The sequence below is a fragment of the Manis javanica genome, chromosome 17 (genome assembly GCF_040802235.1).
Source record: "Manis javanica isolate MJ-LG chromosome 17, MJ_LKY, whole genome shotgun sequence".
NCBI lineage: Eukaryota > Metazoa > Chordata > Mammalia > Pholidota > Manidae > Manis > Manis javanica.
Window position 1 is genome coordinate 60,928,379 of NC_133172.1, and position 23,859 is coordinate 60,952,237.

Sequence of the window (23,859 nt, forward strand, 5' to 3'; positions counted from 1 at the left end):
TCTGTTCCGGCAAGCAAGCATTTGGTGAGCACCTGCTGTGTGTGCACCACAGTGTCATAAAAGGAACTGATTGGTCCTTCCTATTCCTGTTGTATAATCCTGTGCAAGAAAACACCCAAAGTTCAGTGCCCAGAGCAACAACGGTTTATTTTGCTCACGCGTCAGTGGGCCTAGAGGACCCCCTCCATGGCGGTGTGTGTTCTCATGGCCGCAGGTCGGCGCTGTTGGCTGCCGACTCCCGTCCACAGGGCAGCTTGGGCTTCCTCACAGCATGGCGGTGTGGGTTTCTAAGAGCAAGTACCAGAGGAAGAAGCGGAAGCTGCCAGTTTGTTAAAGCCTGGCGCCGCGTCACTCCCACCACATTCTTGGTTGTGCAGTTCAGAATTAAGAGAGTAATGTCCTTGAAAATTTATCTGTTCATGGAACCTCATAAAGCAGCCTTCATTGGAAATAGGGTCTTTGCAGATGTAATAAGTTAAGAGGATGTCATGGGGATTTAGTGTGGCCCCAGTCCAATGAGAAGAGAAGACACAGATCTGAAGCTCTAAGGGGCAAGCAAGGATCCTTTCCCACAGGCTCCAGAATAGTATGGCCCTGCTGGCACCTCGGTGTCAGGCTCTGGCCTTGGGCACTGCAAGACAGTGAGTTTTTGTTGTTTGTTTCAGACCCCCAGTGTGTGGTCATTTGTTACAGCAGTCCAAGGACACTAATGCACTCCTTCACCCTGCTTTTCAAACTTTGACCATGAATGATACTTATTTGACTACCTTCTGGGGTGGGATGATGGGGGGTACTCCATACGAGGTAATGCTTGGCACGGACAGTATTTATAGAGACAGGAGTGTTGACATTTTGGAGAACAGTAATAGAAGGGATGATTCCAAGTGAGCCTTCTCAACAGTTAAATCATTTACTACAGTGGCACTGTAAGTGGGTCTATTATGTTCCCATGTTACAGATGAAGAGTCTGAGGGACAGAGAAGTCAAGGCATTTGTCCCAGGTCTCAAGCCAGGAAGTGGTGAGCTAGGACCCAAGGCCCAGCAGGGCACCTGGGAGCTCAGTGTCATGAGATGTGTGGGGGCCCCTCCCCAGCAGGAGGGATGGGGGCTGTGATTCCTGAGCTTGGGCTGCAGGGAGACCAGTTGCCATTCTCTCCGTGCCCCTCTCCCCTGGGCTGGCACAGAGGGGTCCAGCTCATGTGAAGACCCAGCACACACCCTGGGGGACACCGTCTGGGAGAGAACAAGCAGCATCTGGAGGCCTGGCTTCCTCCCAGGCTGACAGAAAGGTTAGAATCCTCCAGAAACACCACACCCTGGCTGTGAAACCCAGGGCCCATCCTTCCTTGGAAAAGCTTGGTTTTCACCTAGGGAGAAAGCAGTCCCCGTGACATCATTTGTCAGAGGAGCTGGATTTCCTGCGGAATTCCCAGTGTGGTCATGGCGTTGCCCAGCTCCTGTGCTTGGGCACTGGAAAGGCCAGAGAGGGCGGAAACTGTGCTGATGGCAGAAACCCAGGTGGGTTTCGGACACGGGTGAGCAATATCAAAGCAGCATGAGCAAGGGATCTTCTATGAAGTTGTGAAATGGCCTCTCCCCTGTTTGTAAAGATATAAAGACTCTTCTCCATGGATCATCTCATCAATCTGGCCTTTGGGTGTGTCCACCCATAACTTGTTTTCCCGTTCATGTTGCCTTGGTCTCACTTGACTGACCAGCGGTGGACATCTGGTCCACCAATGGGCCAATTCAACTCTCTCCATAGGAAGTTAGAAGTGGGAGGAGTCTGGGCACAGCCCAAGCTGGTCCTGGAACTAGGGAGATGTGGGCCCCCAGGCTGGTGGGGTGGTCATGTTCCCAGGGAAAGGGCAAGGCCTGGCTGTAGAGAGAGAAGTAAGGACCCCTGCGCGGAGAGGTGAGAAACACACAGGAGGTACTTCCAGGGTGCCTGGCACCCTCCTGGGCTAAGTCTAGTTCTTTGAAGGTCTTGACTGTGCTTGGGTTCACAATGACCCAGTATCCTCCCAAGATACACTAACTTGAGTGGGTTTCTGTCACTTGCAACTTGAGTTCATTGAGACATTGACCAGATTTCCCCACCAACAGGGCTTGCACTGCCCCCGTAAGGTGCCTGCCAACATAAGGCGTGGAACTTACATCTCACAAGTCAGGCAAATCCATCCTGCCGAGCCCCTGGAGGACCACACAATTGGCACCTGTCAACACAAAGGTGTCACCACCTTTCCTGTCCTTTCGGTTCCTCATCATAAGATGGTATCCCCATGTCTCCTTGACTCAGATTGTTAGTGGTCTTTGCTGGTGAACTGAGGCTCAGGGACATTCTGCAGGGTGTGACAGGCACAGACAAGATGCTAGAGCTCCCCAGCTTGGCTCATGATGTCTAGTTCAAGAGATCCCAGTGAAAACAACTGGTAAAGAAGATACTGGTGTGAGTTCGAGACCCATCAGTTCTGCGGCAACCGTGTAGAGATAGGAAAGACATACGCTGATCTTTGCCTCCAAGGATTAAATCTCCACGGCCATCTGGTGTGGCCCCATGGTTCTATACTGACGTGTCCTCCCATCAGCCCACCCTGATTCTGAGGAAGTGGGGTGGGTGGGCAGAGGGATGGAAACTTCCAGGATGTCATGACCAGGCCTAGGCATTTCTTTTTCCAGGCTGGGCTTCATTCTGACCAGAAGCACCTTTTCCTTTGTCTCAATGTCTCCATGACTTAACTCCTGCCTGGGTAGCAAACAGGATCCTTTACTGGGATTTCCAGGGACAGAAGTAGCCAGTTTTTTCCCAGGAAGATTCTTGGGTGTATCTGGTCCTTTCCCATCCAGGATCTCCCAGAAGCCCATGTTGCCCATGACACACCATCTTATTCAAGTTCAACTGTTATTTTTCGGAAATTAGATTCTCAGATTGCACAATGATGGAAAAGTTGGTCAAAATTGAATTTCTCTGACCCTCTTTTTTACTTTATTGGCTCTAATCACATTATTAACTAACACTTGCTATGTGCCAGGCCCTATTCTAATTATTTTCCATATATTAACCTTTTAATATTTTAACGGCAACCCTGAAGGAGAAAGATGCCGTTATCAGCACCTCCCATTTTACAGATGGGTAGCCGAACACGAGGCTAACAGCTCGTAAGTGGAGGAGCTGGGATCGGAACCCAGTTTGATGGATCCAAATGATGGCACCGGCCAGCCAGCTGTGGACTCAGTCTGCCCCTTGGGTGACCCAACCTGGGGGGCAATTTTAGTTCAGAGAGGCTGCTGAGCTGAGCCCAGACACAGCTGCTACACGGCGGAGTCAGGATTCACGCTTATGCGTCTAGCTGCACCAACGGGGCTCATTCTGCAGAACTACCTGGCTTAGCCCCCTAAGACGGACAGGGGGTCTTCTACTAGGAGACCTCCTGTTGAGTGTCTGCTCAGTGCCAGGCACTGTGCTGTGTTTTCACATATCTTGCCTGCAAATTTTATATTTCCCTGTTAGGAAGTGTGATCTATACCTCTCTCCTTGACCCTAGGTGGGATCTGTGATTCCATCAGGAGTGTGGCAGAAGTGATGTTCTATGACATCCAATGCCAGGTCCTCAAGGGTCATGCACCTGTCACCTGGTTTTCTTGGGAGGCTTGCCCTGGGGGAGTAGCCCTGAGACTGTCGTCCTAGAAAGGGCATGTGGAGGCACTTTTGTCAACAACTCCAGCTGTGCTCCCCAGACCGGGTGAGCCAGCGTGGGTGTCCAGCCCAGCCAAGTCTTCAGAGGTCTGCAGCTCAGGCCAACAACATCTGAGGGCAGCCATGGGAGGGACCCTCTGGAAGACCATCTCACTGGGCCTGTCCCAGACTCCTAACCTACAAACTTAGGAGCAGAATTAAATGGTTGTTTCCAGCCACTACATTTGGGGATAATCTGTTACACAGCATTTGTAACCATCACAGACTTATGGGCATATTAAAGAGAAATGAAATAGCTCTGAAACTCCTGGTGGATTCACACAGCAGCAAACCCAAGCTTCCTAATTAATGGCCTCAGGTGACCTGGTTTAGAGACCAAGGTCATGGGCCTTGGTCCTGGGCTGCCTCAGTTGAATTTTCAGTCCCACCACTCAGTAGCCAACTGGCCCTGGGCAAGTGTCTTCACCTACTTGAGCCTCAGTTTCCCCATCCATAAAACAGGGCCAACAGTGGCCCCTCCCCTCATCGGGTTGTGAGAGGGTCATGGCCAGTGAGCCCTGGGCACAGTGCCCAGCCTATTTAAGTGCATGCTGTGAGTGAGGGCATGATCAGATGCCAGGCCATGGAGGCTTAGGGGCCAGATGAGAAAGCAGGGGGCAGACGAGAAGACCACAGAGGGAGGAGAGGAAAGGAGAGAGGAAGGCTTGGTGGTGTTCAGGGAGCCAGGGCAGTGACTGCCAGGCTGGATGGGAGTTGAGAAGCCAGCCAGCGGATGGCATTGTTGAGAGGTGCCCTCAGGTTGCAGGTCTGCCAACAGTGCCCCCAGAGTGGCAGGGTGTCCCCAGAGCCCCGCTGGACCCGCATGGAGCCACAGAGTTGACTTGCAGAGCGTCAGTAAGGCCGTGGAGGTCAGAGTTAGCAAAGCTGTGGCCATTTCAGCATGACACCCCACCCAGTGCTGGGCCAGTGAGAGACCTGATCCTCTGCAGCTTCCCCCCTACCCCACGTCTATTCCACTCCCCTGCACCCAGTGTCCAGTGGTGCACATGGTGGCAGCAGTTGAGTGGGCAACAGCATGAGTTCAAATGTCAGTGCCTCCACTTGGGAGGTGTGGGGCCCTCTCTCTCTGCACCCAGTTTCCTGATGGTGACGGCACCAGCCTCCGAGGGTTGGTGGGGTGGGGGATGGGACAGGATGTGCACGTGCAGCCAGGTGCCTGAGAGCTGTCTATTAGTAGTATACCGCCTCCTCTCCCTTTGGGTTTGCTCTTTGTCAAACCAGGGACTCTTCTGGAACAGTCTGGTCACCACTGAATACTCCAATGCTTGGAACGAAGCCTGGCACATAGTAGGTGCTCAAGTATTGGATAATGACAGCTGAGAATGATGCTTCAAAAACTGAGAAGAAAAAAAGTAAAAGAGAAAAGATAGCAGAGGATGTCTGTGTTACTCTTTATCTGCATTTAAGCTGCACCAAAATGTTAGGCAAGGGTTTCTTCTGGCTTTCCGAACCCATGTCACACATGCCCTGCCAGTCACCCTTCTACCCTCATCCCTGCCCACCCACTCCCCATCTCTGTGCCCCTGGCACCCGTGCTCTGACCAGTCTGGGTGCCCCAGCCTGACACCCCCAGAGGGTGCCTGCTCACACCGCACAGCACAGGGCTGCTGCACTCGCTCCATAGGCGCGGGCTGACTCTGTGGTTCCATTCAGGGTTAAGCAGCAGGAGTGGGGGATAGGGGGGTGCAGGCTCCTCCGGCCCTTGTCGGCGCTCAGCAGGTCCACCCTGGGTGGTGTCTTTAGCTCCTCCGGCCTTGACTTCTTCACCTGCCTACGAGGGCTGGATTTACATGTTTCATGGTGATTTCCCCTGGCTTTAAATGGACGCTTACTTACTTGCACATACAGGTTAAGGATGCTAAATGCCTGCGGGCAAAATGTAGTTAAGAGCAAGGTTTGAACGTGCGCTGCCTGCCGTTCACTAGCTATGGGACTTGGGACGGTCTCTCGTCCAGGCCTCGGCTGCGAGATCTGTGAAGTGGAATAATTTCCACCGGGCTGTAATCCTGTGAAGTGTCCGGGGACAGAGACGGTGAAGCGCCGGGCCAGGCCGCGGTTTTCCTGCCGGCTTGCGGGAAGGTCCCCGAGTCTGGTCCCTCCCTGTTCTGCACCCTGGGACTGGCGCCTGCGTCTCAGCGCGGCCTGGGTGTAGAGGGTGGGAGATAGTTACGAAGCTTGTATTCTGCGCGACGGGAGCCCCCGCCCCTGCCGATCTTATTTGCTAGGATCCCGGAGGTCGCCTCCCTGTTCCCATGTTCCAGTTAAGCGGCGAGACAGTTGGGATTTGGGAAGTTGGCAAATCCCCGGTGGAAAGTGCTTGGCACCGCGCGGGCGCATGGGAAGCGCTTAGTGGAGACAGTAGTTTTATGGTCACGGTGAGGAAACAGCGTGTCCTCTTCTCAAGCCGGGATCTTAGCACGCGGGTGGTCCGCCCTGATCGGCGGCCCCTAGACCCAGCGCTGGCGCCGCCGGGTGTCCTGGAGGCTCGCGGGGCGTGGCGACAGCGGAGGGGCGGAGACGTGGTGACGCAGACCAGACAGCACTGCGGGGCGGGGCCTACGGGGCCCGGGCAGCCTATAAGAGGCGGCGCGTCGGGCGCCACGCTCCACTGCATCCCTCGGCGGCCCGGGTGTCCCGAGACCCGCCCTCTGTGCCAGCTGTGCCCGCGCTGCCGCTGCTGCACGACGCAGGAGACGCCGGAGAGGTGGTGCTTGGAGTCCTGCGGAGGTAAGTGTGACCCAGTTTCCTCTCCTCTCTGAAAGCGGCGACCGGAGGAGCTGAAGGAAGCTGAGCAATGCCATCTCTTGGCTCACTGTGCGCGGGCACTACGCTGAGCGCTGCCTGCATCCCAGAACCGGGCTCAGCGCCGTGCCCAGCGCCGTGCCCTTTCACAGATGAGGAAACCGAGTCTCAGCGAGGACAAGTCGTTTGCCCGAGATCTCACAGCCAGGAAGCGAGGGAGACGGGACTGACGGCAGGTCCGAACCCCTTGAGGCTCTGTACTTGAGCCGACTTTGTGAGATTAGCTAGCATCTGTTGCGTTCCTGTGTACACAGTGGGCGTCAATAAATGGGAAGTTGGTGGCACAGACGTGGCAGGAATTTGAATATGTCTACCCACGTGTGGATGCCCGGGTCGATCCTAACGGTGTATGCATTCTGCTCAGCAGTTTACAGGGCCACGCCCCTTTATGATTTCATTTGCTGCAACCTGCGAGGTAGCCTTCCTCTTCCCGTATTTCAGATGAAGATACTGAGGGTCAGAGAGGTGAATTGAGCTGTCCAGGCGGAGCTGGAGCTGGGACTGGAACCCAGCTCTGCCTGCCTCCAAAGCTCCAGATTGATGAGTCCAAGCAGGGGGCATGTCTGAGTTCCTGCAAGCTCGGGAACACCAGTCCTGGGTCTACAGCCAGAGCGGGTATCTGCATATACTGTGGGGAAGAGTTGTGCTGGGAGCTGAGGGCTTGGCTCTGCAGTCCTGGGGAGACTGGCTGCCCTAGGTGGACAGAGCCATGGTCAGCCCCTCCTGCCGTGTAGACCCAGAGCCTCCCTCACCGAAGCGCTGGGTTGACAAGCCGGAAGGGGCTTAGTTGATACCTGCTCATTGAAGTCCAGCTTGAATCGGGCACCTTTTAGTCAAAAGGTGAGCTGCTGTTCTGGCTGAGAGAAGCAGCTGGGAGCCTGTGCGATGCCCAGCTTGCCTTGCGACCATGGTGGGTTTCTGTTTCCACCTTGAGCATTTGGGCCCCTTGTTCTGGCGGAATAGGTTGAGCTTGCCTTCGTCAGTGGGCATCCGGGGTCCAGGGTCTGACCAGTGAGTGACCAGGCCCTACGGAACAAGAGGAGGGCTGTGCCGCCTTCCCCAGATAGACCAAGGGGGCATCTCCTAGGGTTTCTGTGGGTTCTGTGAAACTGATTTTGTGCTTCCTCCTCTGACCTGGCGGTTCCCACACAGGAGAAGGAGCAGAAGGTGTGGGGGCTGGAGTGCCTGCGTGGCAGGTGTGAGACCCCATGCCATGCCCTTTACCTGCATTATCATCTTTGCAACACCTGGGTGATAGGACTCTTGATGCCCATTTCAAAGAGTAAAACACTCAGGCTCAAAGAGGTGACATGCACACGCAAGGCCCCCTGGCTGGTGTGCCACCGCACTGTCACATCTGCTTGGTTGCAGACCCTACACTCCTAACTGCTGCCTCCTGCCTCCTCAAAGACACTTCTCTGCCCAACCACTAGCTCCACCTCTGCACCTGACCTTCACACAAGGTGTTGCTTTGCCTGGAGAGGGGCTCCAGGTGAAACAGCTGTCAGCAGAATTGAGCCCGAGCTCCAAGTCTCCCACGATGCACCCTAGCAGGAGAATGAAGGGGGTGATGTTGATTTTTTATATTCTCTGAAGATGTAAGAGTAGGAATAATAATGACATTTATAATCATTCCAGTGGCTGACATTTACTACTAGTAGCATACACTTGCCATGGCCAGACATGCCCAAGGTTACATGGGTGATCTGACTCTTTTGTGAGGTGGGCACGTGCTGGGCATGGGTCACTGCTGGCTCTCAGAGTCCTGCCTCCAGACCAGAGAGCAGAGCTGGCTTGGTGGGGGAGGCCGGGAGCCTCAGCAGAAGAACATGAGGCCTCCGGAAGTGCCCATACTCGCCCCTCCCCAAAGACCCCACGTTGGATATCTGGCTTTTTGTAGGTTGCATTTGAAAACTGGCTTTTAGAGGCCAGACCCCCGAATGCTGACCCCTGTGGCCTTGCAGGAGCAGGAACATTTCTTTTCTCTGTCACCAGCGTGATTTACTATGTATTGGAGGTGCCTCTGTGTCTGCTTGCTCACGACCTAGGAGGCTTTTTTGTTTTTTGCAAACTCACTGGTTTTTGATTAGTCCCAGATGTTATAAACCCAGCATCGCTCAAAGAGGCTGATGGTTTGTCAGGAAAGGAAAACACAACACAGACATCATCTCATCTTCGGTTCATGAATCTAAATGATGCTCAGACCTTCACGGGATGGGGGTCCGGAGCCTCTTGTAAAGTCCGAAGTGGAGCCCGCTCTGCTCTGGAGCCCGGCGGCTCAGACAGGTCTGGGTGGGGGTTGGTAGGACCAGCCATGCCCTTTTTTCTTTGTTTTCCTTGAAAAAAAACTTTTATTGTGATAATATATACATAAATATAAAATTTACCACTTTAAAGTGTACAAGTCAGTGGCATTTAGTATGTTTGCAATTTTGTGTGGCCATTACCACTGTCTAGTTCCAGAACATTTCCATCATCCCAGAAGGACACCCCCTCACCATCATTAGCAGTGATCCCCGTTCTCTTCCCGCAGCCCCAGGCAACTGTTACTCTGCCGTCTCTCCCAATGGACTTGCTTATGCTGGAAGTTTCCCTGCATGGAATCATGCAGTTTGTGGCTTCTTTCACCTAGCATGATGTTTTCGAGGTTCACCCATGTTGTGGCGTGTGCCAGAGCTTCACTGCTTTTTCACGGCTGAGTAATATTCCATCGTCATCTCATTTATCCATTCTCGCACTGATGAAAGTTTGGGCTGTTCCCACCTTTTATGCTCTCGCGTGATTTGAGTAATGCTGTCAACCTTTGTGTGCACATTTTTGTTTGAACATTGTTAGTTGGTTTGGGTCTATGCCCAGGGGTGGCATTGCCAGGCCCCTTGGTGACTTTATGTTAAATGGATTGAGGAACCCAGGCTCTCCTCTTTTTGGCTTCCTTACTGACGAAGCATTGACTCAGGCCGTCTCATTCCACGACAGATGGAGGCCATCTCGCAGGCACAGGGAAGTCTGGCCTCTGGGTGCCTTGGGGGAGGTGTTGCCATTTCCGCAGGGTCATGGCAGCAGCTGGCAGGGAACCCTGTCTGCAATGTTCCTTGGAGAAGCCCTGCTTTGCGTCTCAGGCTGTGCACTTGCGGGTACTTGCCGACAGACAACCCCCTTTCAAGGCTGTGAGGACGGACAGTTTCTCATGATCCAGCCAGAGCGAGATTTGTCTTCTCTGATTGTCTCAAGTGCTGTGTCAGCTTAGGCAAAAACCACAGATTCAGGGGAAAAGGAATAGTCCTAATGAGGATTAGACAACTTCTGAACTGTCGTTTAAAAAAAATTACAAATTATGAAATCCCACAGTTTCAATCCGAACTTCTGGACTGTGTCCCGTTGTGAGTGCAGAGTGGCAATATCCCAGAAGGAAAGAGAATAGAGCTTCCATTTAGCTTGCTGTCAAGTGGGCCTGGAACTGAGCCTACCTCAGAGTTCTTCTGGATTGGAAAAAACCCACTCGATCTCTCTAGGCTCAGGAGCTGGCATCCAGCTGGCATCAGCCGAGATTGACCCAAAAAGAGACTGAGACGCCCTTCCTGGGCAAAGAGGCAGGTTCTCCGGCAGGAGAAGGTGATGGTGGGTGGGTGGGGAGCTGGCGAGAGTGCATTAAGCTGAGGGGCCATGTGTGTGCAAAGGCCTGGAGGTAGGGAGGGGACTGGCACCCTTGGAGAATGGCAGGAAGTTTGGTGTGGCAGGAGTCTAAGCATCTGTCCACAGAGCAGCTCGGGTTTGCACTACAGGTGGGTGAGCTGGGCTGAAGTAGGGTTTCGTGCCACAAGCTTTGAAGTGGCATTTGTACTTGAGAACAGGTCACTCCACAATGAGCAGTGTCCCCCAAAGTGTGGGGAGCCCGTGTCTGCTGGTCCCCAAGGTGACTGAGCGTGTGCGCAGATCCAGCAGCAAAGACCCCAGTCCAGGAGCTGCTCTTTCAACTCTGTCGTCCTGCTATGGCGAGACAGATGTCTCAGGCGGCGCCCTTTGTCCCCATGGCCTCCCCCCAGCCCTGAAGCCCCTTCGCAACAGAGAGAGAGCGCTCTTTACAACAGAGCATTTGGCTGGCGTCAGTGCACAGCTGAGAGGTCCTGCCCTGGTCGCGTCTCCATTGTGTTACATTTTGCTCCTGCCTGGCATTCAAAGCAGAAGTGGTCAGGTTCTCTGCAAATGGTGGGGACAGAAGTTACCTTTTACAAGTAAATTTCTTTGAACCCCCCAGTACTGGGCAGCCTAAGTGTAAATACAAAATATGTATTAGTACAGATGGTAGGAAGGTGGGGAAAGCTTGGGAAGATGTGCACTGAGGTTGGAGGTGGGAAATGCTGGATTAATGAGGGGCGTGAGGAGACTTGAGATTTGAGGAAATTTATTATAATCTGGAGCATCGGTTCTCAAAGTTGTGGGGGAGTATAACTCTTTAGAAATGCAGATTCTCAGGCCCAGCTAAGGGTGGGGCTGGTAAATTGTGTTTTAATGCAGCTTCCAGCACTTTCTGGGGCAGGCTTAGATGGGAGACCCGCTGCCATGGAAGGCTGGTGAAGACTGCCCTGGAGTCCTGGCATGAAGATGGGGTGGGGGCAGCTGGCTGGTGGGAGTAGTTGTGGAGCTGCAGGGGAGGTTCTGCCCACAGGGCCTGGGGGGGTCTAGAGGAGTCACATGGCATGAAGGGAGGGAGTGCTTGGGAGCCCACCTGGGCACCGCCATCCAGGGTTGAGCGGCCCCCTGAGCACAAGCTGCTAGAGTTTTCATGGCCTTTCTTCTGGGAGAATGCCCAGTTTGTTGGCACTCATTGCTCTGGGGCCTGAGCAGGTGACGTGAGGATTCTAGGTCTTCCTTGGGGCATATTCAGAGCCCTGTGCCCAGGAGCTTGTGAACTACTTCTATTTGGGAGCCCTAAACATGCCCTCTGAAAGAATGAGTTATTTACACAACAGCATTTCAAATGTGTGTGTGTGAGTGTGTGTGTGTGCGTGTGTATGTGTGTGTGTGTGTGTGAGTGTGTGTGTGTGTGTGAATCCTCTGCCTCCTGCCCCAACCTGCCTCTCGACACAGCCAGTCTGTTCTCACTGGGGGAAGCACCGGGCCTGCTGAAAACTCTGTTTATTCCTGGTTATCTGCAAGTCTTCACTGGGACTGAAGATGTTTTCAGCTTTGGCCTCAGTGCACAAAGTGCCCTCTCAGCCTTGGGATGAACTGGGCCCTGTCTGGGAGAGCCCCGTCTGGTCCAAGTGGAGGCCCCCGCCAGCCTCAGGGCCTTATCTGGGCTTCACTTTGAAGGGCTGCCCTGGGCCGGGCCCCAGCCTTGTCTCAGCCTTGAGGCCCTTGCCTCCTGCAGATTCAGATTGGCCTCCTCACGGCCAGCCAGGCTTCTCGGCTGCTTTCTGCAAAGGAAGCCAGCGCGGTTTCTGCTGTTTTAAACAACTTGGTATTAACGTCTAATGTACTAGAGAGCAAAGCATTCCCACGCGTTGCCTGGCTGGCAGTTGTCGCAGAGGGCACGTGGTGGTTCCCCCCCGACTGGCTCCCTGGGCCCTCCTCTCGCCCCACCCCGAAGCATAACCATTTCCAGACTTTTAATGGCAGAGCTTGGTTTTGCCTGGGTTTGAACTTTAGATAAGCAGATGATGCATGTTTGATCACGGGAGTCTGGCTGCTGTGTGCTCCTTCACGTTGCACACTGACAGGATTCCAAAGCATACACCAGACCTATCGCCATCAGCTCCCATGCACACTGACACTCCTCTTTGTATTTAGGGTGAAATCACTCCTTGTGGCTTTCACGGCCCCTGGCCATCTGGCCTGTCCACCTCTGAGCCCATTTTCCCCGCTCTACCAGCCTCGCGCTGTCCCCAATCCTGCAGAAACAGTGACCACCTCTGAGCTTTTGTGCTTGTGGTTCCTGCTGCCTGGAGTTCCATTCCCTTGAGATCCCAGTGGGCACTCGTCCACCTTTTATGTTTATCTATTGCTGTGATGTCTCTTCCCTCGTCCCATTCCCCAGGGCAGCCTGTCTTGTTCACTCTCATATCCTGAGGGCTCCTTGGCCACCTGGGAATTGCCATCCACAAAGCAGTGTGGAAATTCCATAGCCTGGTGCTTTCGTTTTCTTGAGTCATGTGTCTTCGAGCTGGGTTCAGAACCAGTGTCCATGCCTCATCCTCGCAAACACCACCCAATACCTGTGAATCATGCATTTCTGGCAGAAGGCTGGTCCAGGTTCTGTCTGCCCTGTAGCCTGGAGCAGAAATGATCTGGAAGGCCTGAGTTCACCCAGGAGTTGAAGGGAAGGGAGTAGGCCTCAAATCACCTGGTGCTGCCGCCGGGCTCTGTAGAGCCACTATTTTTGTAGTCTTCACCCTCTCCCTCCTCCAGCCCTGGGCAGCCTGCAAGGGAAGGACGGGGCCTGTATCCTCCTCCGTCCAGCGATACTTCCACAGAGGGTTTACAGAAACCGGCTGGGTCAGGGCAGGCAGGGAACCCCCACCCCTGCGGGGAGTCTGGTACTAACCCAGATGCTCTTCCCTGGAGGTTCTGCCCAGGCCTGGGACCTGCCTGAGACACTCCGAGTGTCCGCCCGCCCTCCTCTCCGCCTCCACTTCATTCCTGGCATTTCTGAGTGGTTTGTGGGTGGGACTCTGGTCTGCCCTTGGCCTGGCTCGCATTTTGAGTTCTCCTTTGTGCTTCTGAGGAAGAGCAGAGTCTGGGGGCACTGCCCGGCCCTTGGGGTCAGCTGCTGTCGCACACGAGTGCCTCACTGAACGAGGCCGGTGGACATGGGACCCGCGTGAGGGCTGCCCCGATGCTTTGAAAAGCTGCTGCACGGCCAAGCCAGGATAGGCAAACAGTCGGAGTGTGGCAGACACACCGCTGTCCTCTGGCGTTCCCAATGACCGTGAGCACGTTGCTTCTCTGTTTTAAGCCTCAGTTTCCTCATCTGTAAGATAAGCCTAAGAATTGCAGGGCCCCATCAGTCAGTGGAGAGGATGAATTCTGAGCTGCTGAGAATAGGGGGGGCCAGGACAGCGTCTGCTGCTTCATCTGCACTCACCACTCTGTTTGTCTGGTTAATGCTCACTGGGGAATAAAGTTAAACAAGCCTCGGTGCCAGCCCGTGGTGTGCCGGAGCCGGCTCATTAAGTTCAGTTATGTTTTCAGAAAGGTTGTGAGCCAGTTCAGCACAACCATCATGAAACATTCTATAAACTTACAGTTAAGTAAGTCATTAAAAACAGGGAACAAATACTGAAAACTTAACCTGCCCTAATGCTTACCGGCACTTGGCTGTCATCTCTGTTCTGGAGGCTGCTGGTGTCCATCCCATCCACGTGGTGGGAAGACCGCAGAATGGTGCATTATTGCCAGTCTCCACCAGAAACGCTATGTCCAGTGACCTCACGCTGGTGGCTCAAAGTTGGGGATATTTGTACTAAGGCGACTGGCAAATACTATAAATCAGGGCACTTTGCTTTTTGCTTTTCTGAGCAGCCGGCACACTGTGGTTCCAGCCTTGAGGTAATTGGTGGTCTAGCTGGAGATGCAAATAGGAGCAGACACAACACAGGGTAAGGAGTTCTAGGGTGCTCACAGACCTGTTAACTCAGCTAAGACTGAGCCCTGGAAGGAGTTCAAACTTCATGGCAGCAGTGGCATCTGAATGGGGTCATTGTCATCAATGAGAACGACCAAGTACATTTGTACAGGTGGTTCCTGGCCAGATGGTCAACATTAATGCTCCAGACTTGGTTCATGACATCTTGGAACTATCTTCCCGAGAAAGCTGGGAAAAAGTGGCCATAGCTCCAGGCACATACTGAGTAAAGTGTGTTTCAAATTCAGGGGAGGTTTATTTCCTGCCCTGCAAGCATTAGACATTTAATAGGATTTTTAAACATTAGATTTTGTCTCAAGGCAGAGGTGGAGCTTTGAAATAATGTGGCGGACAGAGAGCAGTCCTGTTCTTGGCGTTCCCCGTTAGTCATGCCAGCCCTTAAACACTGCGTCTGCGGTGCGTTCTGCAACAGCAGCATTTATGAAACCTAACGCTGAGTACTCACGTTCATGACCTCATTCATTCCTCATCCCACAGCTCAGCCATGACCCCAGCCTGCCCCCTCCCTGGCCAGGCCAGGCAGGTTGATCCTTGCTCATCAGGGAAGACTCAGGTGAAGGGTCGCTGCCTCTGGAAGCCCCCTGGAGCTCAGGCGCACCCACAGACCTCTAGGCTTGTTCACCACTGAATCGCCCGTGTCTGACAAGTCCCTTAATTCCCCTCTACCTTATAGACATGGAAACTGGGGCCCAGAGAAGCTACATGCATGTCAAAGACCACACAGCTGGGGGGCAGTGTCAGGAGCCAACCCAAATCTCTGCTCCCAGAACCCGTGCTGCAGTCTGGAGCCAAGGAGCTGGCATCTTGCGAGGTCCTTATACGGCTCTTCTGATCTCACTGGGGGGAGGAAGAAATCTGTACATCATGCTGTAAATATTTATGGAATACCAACTCGGCAGACATTGGCGATTCAGTGGTGAATAAGCCTGCAGGTCCGGGGTGTGAGTAAGCAGTGAACCCGGGGTTAACCAAAGAGCAGGAATGAATCTGCCCAGCCTGGGCCCGGGGAGGGGGCAGCTTGGGGTTATGCAGTGAGCTGTGGGGGCAGCATGTGCAGAAGCAGAGAGCTTGGCACAGCCTTGGAGCTGACGGATGACAGGCTTCGTCCTGAGATTCGTCTTTCTGGCAGACTTTCCTCAACACAGGCGGTGGCCCGGGCGAGATGACGCATTGAACTTAAGCCGAGTTCCCTTTCTCTCCACTGGGAACACGAGGGTCTGCTGAGTCCCTGAATGTGCACAGAGCCTGTCGGGGTGGAGGCGTGGTTTTGGAGCTGAGATTGCAGTGGCACCGTGTTGAAAGTTCCTAAGTTCCCAGAAAGCTTGATTCTGCCTCAGACTAGCCGTGCAACCTCACAAATACCAGGCAGTGTCTCCTGGACTCAGTTTATTTTCAGTAAAATGGGGTTGAAAACAGCTACCTGCCTGGCAGAGTTCACACGCATCCAAAAACTCTGGGCAGCACTGCAGGAATCTGACCTGCCCTTGCCAGGCTCGAGTTTCGCTGTTGCCCTGGGACTTGACAGCTTCGTTGGTCTCCCTTCCCCCTCCCTGGTGGCCCGATGTCTGATATGTTCTTCTGGGACACTGGTACCATTATCTTATTTGTACTCTTATTAGCTCTGCAGCTGTGGCAAAGGAGAGCAGCGTCGTCCAGAGGGCATTTCTACTGTCCCGTACAGCCGCTCGCAGCACGTGTTCCAAGCTACTGGTAAGAGGCCAGAGGTGACAGAGCCTCAAGGAGGGCCTCTCTAGGAACGAGGTTTGCTCTTCACAGCCCTGGGAGAATCAGAGAGCACCCAGCGATGTCAGACATCAGCTTGTCACATCTGACTCAGAGGCATGTCAGCAGTCAGATGGGTGCCAAACCTGGTGATGGAGGCTTGTTTTGGTGAAGTGTCACCGCGAAGGAAAGGTTTCACTTCCCTGGGCCAATACCCAGATGCCTCCTCATCGACAGCGCACTGTCTGCCTTGGAGGCCAGTGCCTGAGTTCCGCTGAGCCCAGCAGTCTGTCCAGGAAACAGAGAGGGGGTGCAGGACTGCAGTGTGAGTTCGCATTGCCTGTGGGGGGCCCTCCCCTGCAGGAAGCCCACTCCTGCGGAAGGCGGGGTGGCAGTAAAGAAAGGGCTGTGGGGCAGATGCCTTTTTCTGCTGCTGGTTGCATGACCTTCGGCAGGTTCCTGAAGCTGACCCCAACCTCTGGATCATCAGGAGACAAAAAGGGGTAGCAGCCCGGGTCTAACCCTGCACATGCACCCTGCACACACCATAGTCAGGTGCACAAACACACAGATGTGTGTGTGTATATGTGTGTGTGTGTAAGTACATATACAATATAGCCATTAACTATACAAAATTTGGTTTATGTTAAAATTTATACAAGTCGTACCATTAGCGTAATATCCAAAACTTGCCTTTTGAGCCCATCGTATTTGTGATTTACTTATGCTGCCACTCACAAAGCTGTAGCTCGTCTCCTTTTACCTGCTATACAATATTCCACCCTACAGTTTATTTACCCATGCCCTACCTGATGGCTGTTCGGGTTGTGCACACTGGCGATTTAAACCAGGTTTTAGTCTAGTTGAATCACGGTGGGGTCACATAAGCAGTTTGCATCTCATGCCTTTGGGGGTGCCCTGTCCCTCAAGCTGTTTAAGTGTAAAATGAAGCAAATTGAATGTTGTCATGATGCCAGAGCGGACGCTCTGTGACGTCAGCCTCTGCTCTCACTCCGTCTCCAGTCTTAATCCAGCTTCGGTGTGTTTTGGCCTCTCTCTCAGCCTGGCCTTCTGCAGCTGGAACATGTTCATATATGGTGGTGTGACTAACCCGAGAGAGAACTTGGGGCACATAGAGGTTCTGCATTGCTGGTTTGATTCCCAGTGAGGCGAATGAGCACGCAGAAGTCCTTCCCCAGTGCCCCCGGGGTTCTGCCCCAAAGGGAACTCCTTGGGACGGAGGGCACGTCTGACCCACTCCGAAGAGAGCCAGGCCTCCCCTCTGGCCTGCAGTTATTTTTATCCGAAGCAGTGGCTGGGTCAGGACCCTGGAGAGCTTCTGGGAACTCTCAGAAGCAGAGATGGGGGCCACCCGTTCCCACAGCTCCTTGGCCCGGCTCTCCGCCTCCTGGAGTGCCCGCTGGGCCTGCCCCTCCCTGCCCTGCTCCCGTCTTGCCCCTGAGGATGCCCTCTGGCTGTCGTTCTGCGGCCCCAGCCAACCTGGCTGGGGAGACCCTGGTTGATGCTGATGTGTGAAGAGCAGGGGAGCCTTGGTGAGAGGACTGGGCCTCTCTGGGCTCCGGACGGCTGGCATCGAGGCCCAGCTGCCACCCTCCATGTCCAGGTGGGATTCTGGAGCCCCGACCCCCACTCCCTACACTGTCGTTAGTCAGCCCTGTCCCACTGGGTGGGGCTGTGGGCGCTCCTGGAGGCCAGGGACAGTGTCCTCTTCATCTTCATGTCCCAGGGTCCAGCACAAAGTAGGTGCCTGGTGAAGGTCATTGGGGGACTGGCCTCCTTTTCCTTGGAAATAAAGCCGAAGCAAGAGGCATATATGAGCACCCTACTCACGCCCCGCCTTGTCGTCTTGGATCAGGAGGAGGACCGTGGTGCGTGATCCTTTAGTGGAGGTGGACCCCTGCCCCCAGGGAGAAAGGAGCGAGGTCAGCATGTGGAAACCCTGGCCCTCAAGGTGTCCCCCCAGTTCCAGTCTCGGTGCTTCCGCTTACCAGTAGGGTGGCCATGGGCTCACTGCCATTTTCAGCCTCGGCTTCCTCATCTGTAAAAGGGAGTCAGGACAGACAGACCTCCCGGTTGTCGTGAGGACTGGAAATGGTGAGAATGAGGTGAATGGCCCACGGAGGGGCTCAGGAGGGCTCTCGGGGGGGAGCGCAGGCTCGGCAGGAGTTCCCCCAACCAAAGTCGGACCTTGGAACGTAAAGGCAGTCAGTGTGCTCCAAGGCCGGGACGGCTTTTCCTAAGAGGCGTGCCAGGGAAGGTAGGTCAGTAGGACATACTGTTTGGGAAAAGGGGCTGTAAGCCGAGAGACAAGGAAGGGCCATCCAGTTGCAGTGCACATGAGGGCGTCGGCCTGGTGCCGCGCGGGCGTGAGCCCAGCTGATGCGATGAGCCCGAGCCCCACGGCCCCCAGCCCAACACACGCAGGCTCAGGGCCCCAGGGACGCTCTTTGGGAAGTTCCCCTCCAAGCCGGGGCTACGAAGGTCCAGGAGGCCCACTGCCTTCTGTCCCCGAGGCTCTGCTGCTGGTTTTGGTCCCTAACAGGTCACGGTCCTGAGAAGGTCGTCAGGCACTAATTACCCACATGAACCAGCCTTAGGGCCCCACCTGCAGCGGCTGTAACAGGCTCAGTCTGGAACCGGCAGGCGAGGCCGCATGATTGGTCATCTAGTGGTCTGCCGGGCAGCTCGGGGTGAGAGTGGGGTGGACACACACTTCTTGGTGGCCCTCCTCTCCTCCCACTGTCACTACCTCCAAGGATCGATGGGCTGGTGAATGTTGCTCAGCTGAGTGGCAGCTGGGTCCCCGGCTGGGTTCTGGGTGACCGCATCACAGTGGTGTGGGTGGTGCCTGGTGGAAGGGCTGAGATGACAGGGGCCGTGAGTAGTGATGGTCCAGGGATGCCTGTTAACCAGTTTTGGTAAACTGAGCCTTACTTCACAAGGACTGGAAAGTTCGCTACTGCCGTTGGCTCCTGGCAACTCCCTTGCTAATGTGTAATGGCTTTATCAGCCTGTTTTGGGGGCAGGAGATGGAACTTGATTCAGGCTGTAGATGCCCCAAGTCCTGAGTGGGTAGAAATGCCAACTCAAAATTAGAAAAGATGAGCAAGAGAAATTGAGTCCAGGAGAAACAGTGCCAGGACATCCTGTGGGGAGCCCGGGCAGCTTGCCTTCGCCTGAGTCCCGGCTCCGCCATTTCCTGGCTGGGTCATTTCGCTTCTGTGAGCCTCAGTTCCCACACCTGCAAAGTGGGAGAATGGGGTCGGCTCTGTTCGGTGCTCCGGCCAGTGCTGTCGCTGGGTTGGCACTGACTGGCTTCCTCTCCCGCCGCCCTCTGCTTCCTTTCAGAGCTCTCGAGTGCCCACATCTGCCTCAGAGGTCCAGGCTGCCCGTCGCCCCAGACTTGCTGCCGGTGTGGAGCCATGCGCTGTGTCCCAAACTGCATTGTCCCCGTGGGGCTGGTGTTGCTGGTCTGTGGGACCCAGGGCTTCTTCCTGCCCAATGTCACGCACCTGGAGAAGCTGCTCAGTAAATACCAACAGGACGAGCCCCACTCCCGGGTGCGGAGGGCCATCCCCAGGTCGGACAAGGAGGAGATCCTCATGCTTCACAACAAACTTCGGGGCCAGGTGTACCCTCTGGCCTCCAACATGGAGTACATGGTGAGCGCAGGGCTCCCACCGAGGGTGGGACCTGGGCTTTGCCCCCCTTTGGTGGGTGTGTGGCAGGCTTGGGGTCCCCTGGCAAGAGAGAGTCCCCTGTGCCTGCTCTTGACCCCTGCCCAAAGGGCATGCATGAGTTCACCGTGCAGAGGCCACCTCACTGCCAGCACCTCATGTCACCTCTCCACAGCCCACCCGGGCACCCCACTCCAGGCCCTCCTGGGCTGACCTTTGGGCGAGTCCAGTCCCCACCCCGCCTCCTCCTAGCTGTGTGACCTTGATGTCTCCTTAGCCAGTGAGAGCTCAGCTTCCCCTTTGAGAATCCCAGCTTGCGGGGTTCCTCTGACAGTCCGATGACCTGATGTCATAAAACGCTCCCCCCTGGGTGGAGGCATCACTGGTGTTACTGTGCCAGCTCAGTGTCTGTGCTGAGCCCCCTCTGTCAGAGCAGCGATGGGAGGCCGAGTCCGGGAGAGACGGGGTCCTGTCGGAGAGGGGAGGTGGAGAAGGGATGCGGGGGCCCTCTGTGGATCTGCAGGAACCCTGCACTTAGTCGCCGAAGAGCATCAGAGCTCCGAAGCCCAAGTCTCAGCCCTGCCTCGGCTCACGAGGTCCGGTTCTGCCTGCCCGTGTCCCGTCCTCCCAGGACTGCCCCTCTGCTTCTCTGGCGCGGCCATCGCTGCTCAGAGCCTTGTGCTCTGACATCGGTGGTGCTCATGGACGGGACTGTGCCTCGTGCCTGCGAGCCCCACACTGTCACTCTCTGTGCCCTCATCAACTGTAGGGCAGATGGGGGACTTCCTAGTTGGGCAGAGCACCCCGGGGCGAGGCTGTCCTTGGGAACTCATTACACAGCCATTTCTCTTCTGCCCTCAAGAAAACTGTCCAGGCAGTTACCCTGAAGGGGCTACGGCTTGTTTTAGGAGCAAGAGCAGACGCCCTTTCAAACTACTAATGCGTCGGCAGCCTGTGCAGACCTTTGTAGGGGTAAAAAATGCAGAGAATTAGGGGCTTTGGGTGAAGACTGCCCGCATCCATTCTGGGACCTGACGATTCGGCCCCAGGCCTTATGGGGAAAGGACACCCTCACTTCTCTCCGGACAGGTCACCCCACTTCCTGTGCCACCTCCCACCCAAGGCCCCTCTTTGCCTCGGCCTGAAGCCTGCCCCCCTCGGGATCCTGGCTGCCTCCTACCTCTCCTCGGGAACAGGCTGGGTGTATGCTGGTCTTCCCTCGCTGCTCTGCACCTGTCCGGTGCTTTTCTGGAACATTCAGCACAAGGGAAGAGAGCTTAGCTGTGCAGGAGGCAAGTGGGACACCTGGACAGCCCCTAAGGAGACCGCCATGCTTTCCTGCTTGCTTTGTGGCATTGCAGGATTGGAATCAGGATCTGTGTCCTTAGGTCTGAGTCGCCCACCTGTCAGGGAGCTAATCCTCCATGGGTGCTGTCGGGGCCCCTCCAAGGAGGGCGCCACCAGGCAGGGAGTCAGAGGCCCAGGGCGGCCTGGTGGCTCCTGTTTCTCCCCAGATGAACAGCACTGATTTGAGAGTGTCTTGAAAACGTAGCTTCCTGCTCAACCCTGCCTGCTGGGGCTTTGAGCCACAGTCCCCAGAAGGAGTCTCAGACCCCAAAGGCGGATTTGAAAACTCCACGTCTTAAGTGGACGGGCGCTGGAGCTGACCTGCCTGGGTTTAGGTGGCTGCCCCTTGCTGGCTGTATGACTTTGGGCAGATTACTTAGCCTCTCTGTGTTTATGTTTCCACATAGCACAATAAGGACAGTAAAAAACTTCTTCAGAAATGTAAAATCTAATTTGCTGGCCAATTTAATTTCAATGAATTTCAAAATTCTGTCCAAAAAAAAGCTTCTTCACAGCCTTGTTTGGAGGAGCCAGTGAGCTAATGCACGCTAAGGACCAAGTAAATGTTAACTATACTGTCGCTGTTATTATTTTAGTGAACTGGGACTAGCCCTTGGTGACGGCCTGCAAACAGATGACTCCCCTGGAAGCCAGACAAGATTGCTTGTTAGTTTTGACTTTCGGGCTGTTTGACCTCAGGCAGGTGACTTGACCTCTCTTAGCCTCCAGGTGTTTTTGTCTGCAGCAATGGAAAAATAAAGCCTACCCCAAGGGCTCACTGTGGGAATTAAAAAAGAAAATGGCGCTCCTGTTCTCTGGCAAGTGGCAGGTGTTCAGAGGCTGATGGCAGGCTCCGAGGTACAGGGCCCTGGCACATAGTATAAGGTGCTTGGAAAGTTAATTTCCTTACTATCCCATGCCATTTACTGAGGGCTACTTTGCACTTCATGTGGGGTGGGGAAGGAGGTGATGATGTCTGCTGTAGTTCGACCTTCCGCCAAAGCTGAACCCTATTCCAGCAGGTGCCATTAGCCGGCTTAGAGATAGGGGCACAGGCGCAGCGCGGTAACAAAGCTGCTTGTCCAAAGTCATACAACCAGCAAGGGGCCGAGCCTGGCATCATATGCGAGCCCACCTATCACTCTCACCAATGCCCCGCGTGCCCTGCTCGCTCCCTTTTCCCGCCTTGAGTAGCTCCTTTGATGGGCAGGCAGTGTCCATCTGTGCCGTCCCCGCAGCAGGACCCAGACTGGCTGGGAGGCACGCCTCCAGGTGGGGAGCACAGGCTGAGGGGAGGTGGGGGGCGGCTGGGGACCAGGGAAGACCAGTGAGGACTGAGGGCCACAGAGCCTGACCGCACCACACGCGCATGCGTGATTCTGGGTGGTAGTCAGGACATTTAATACTGCCGTGGGCAGGGCAGGCGTCAGGAGAGTGTGAGTTCGCCGGGAGCACCACACGACACCACTGAACACCTGACTGCCAGCCCCACACCCCTTTGTTTGGAGAGCGTTGCCTTGAGGCCCTACTGTGCCCATGTGGCTGAGCCGAGAGAAGGGTGGGAGGTGAGGAGGGGCCCGGATGGGGGTGTCAGCCTCATGAGCAGGGAGGGGAGTGCCCGTGAATGCCGGGCTCTCGCCCACCGAGTCCTGTTGCAGACAGGATGTCAAGGCTGCACGTCTGTGGCCAGAATTTCAGAAGTCTTTACCCCCAAGAGATTCCCTAAGTCGGCCTTTGCCTGCCGCGCTCCCCTCCCCACTAAGCTGCAGGAAAATGCTGAGGACTCAGACCAACCGCCAGCAAGGTTCAGGTTAATGGTGACCCGCGGCACAGAATAAATAGTGAACTTTGGAGAAGCTGGTGACATGACCCCACACCTGCACAGACTCTGCTTGCCTCCCCGGGCCCTGCGAAGGGCCTTAGCTGGCCACTTCGAGAGGGATCTTGGTACGTGTGCGAGCTGCCCCGCCCCAAGGCCCCCCTCTCCCGGTGGACAGGGTCAGGTGGTCCCCTCCTTGGAGATGCACTGATGAGCTCCGTGCAGGTGGCTTGTTTAGGGGAGTGATCCATGAGCCCAGAAGACAGGGAGGAGGCCGTTCAACACTGGGGTGTGCTGTGGGGGTCTCGGGGTGGGGAGAGGGTCTTGGATCTGCCGGGATCTGCTGAGTAAAGGGAGCTGCAGGGGGATCACCCACCTGGGGGCATTTATTCCCAGCCTGCCCTCCATTGGCTGAGTGGCCCCCAGGGTGCTGGCGCCTCACTACAGGCTGTGCTTGGGCTCTGGAGAAAGATCACAAAGAGACGCAGAGGCGGCACAGGGCTTGATAGACGCTGAAGTTGGGGGGCCCAGAATATCCAACCAGTGGAGGAGGGCAGTGGGTCAAGGGGTGTGACTGAGGCCCCCACAGGCATCTTCCTGAGGGCAGGACTTGCCCCTGGTGTTCAGGAGTCTTAGTTACCTGGGCTGGAAAGAGCCGGCAGGACAGGAGGAGAAGAGAGGGATGTGTGGCTCCCTGATATTCTGCATGGGGGTCGTGGGGGAGCCTCAGCTGGGTCAACAGGTCCTGTGTTCTCAGGCAGGTCCCAGGGCCCTGTCTGACTGGTGGGCACCTGCTGCATGCCAGAGCCAGGGACCCCCACCTGCCCGCGTGCTCCAGTGTCTGCCTAGGGATGCTGGAGGTGGAGTGGCAGCTGGCTCGCAGAGGGCACGGAGGGCCGCTTGGCATCTGTCCCTCCGCAGGAGAGGGATGACCCTGGGCTTTGTTCTCCACGTTCTTTCCCCAGGTTGTGTGTGTTCCCCGGCCAGCTGGGAGCCGGGATGGGCCGGGAGGCCTGCTGCAGATTCTCTGGCCCAGGCCCCTGGCCCCTGGCCCCTGTTTCGGGCCGGG

The 23,859-nt window shown here is 55.3% G+C and overlaps 1 protein-coding gene across 5 annotated transcripts in view; it reads left to right on the forward strand.

The window, feature by feature from the left end:
- The first annotated feature begins 6,108 nt into the window (after positions 1 to 6,108).
- CRISPLD2 (cysteine rich secretory protein LCCL domain containing 2) overlaps positions 6,109 to 23,859 on the forward strand; it is a 60,612-nt gene continuing 42,861 nt past the window's right edge. For 4 of the 5 annotated variants that reach the window (XR_001855872.3, XM_017677695.3, XM_073226628.1 and 1 more), the window contains exons 1-2: positions 6,109 to 6,484; positions 19,296 to 19,609. Coding sequence is in view for 4 of the 5 variants with exons in the window: in XM_017677695.3 (XP_017533184.3) it covers positions 6,124 to 6,484; positions 19,296 to 19,609 (675 nt within the window). In the remaining variant the exon portion in view is untranslated. Of the gene's footprint in view, positions 6,485 to 15,823; positions 15,915 to 19,295; positions 19,610 to 23,859 lie in introns of all 5 variants that reach the window. The other variant, XM_073226629.1, reaches the window with a different exon arrangement.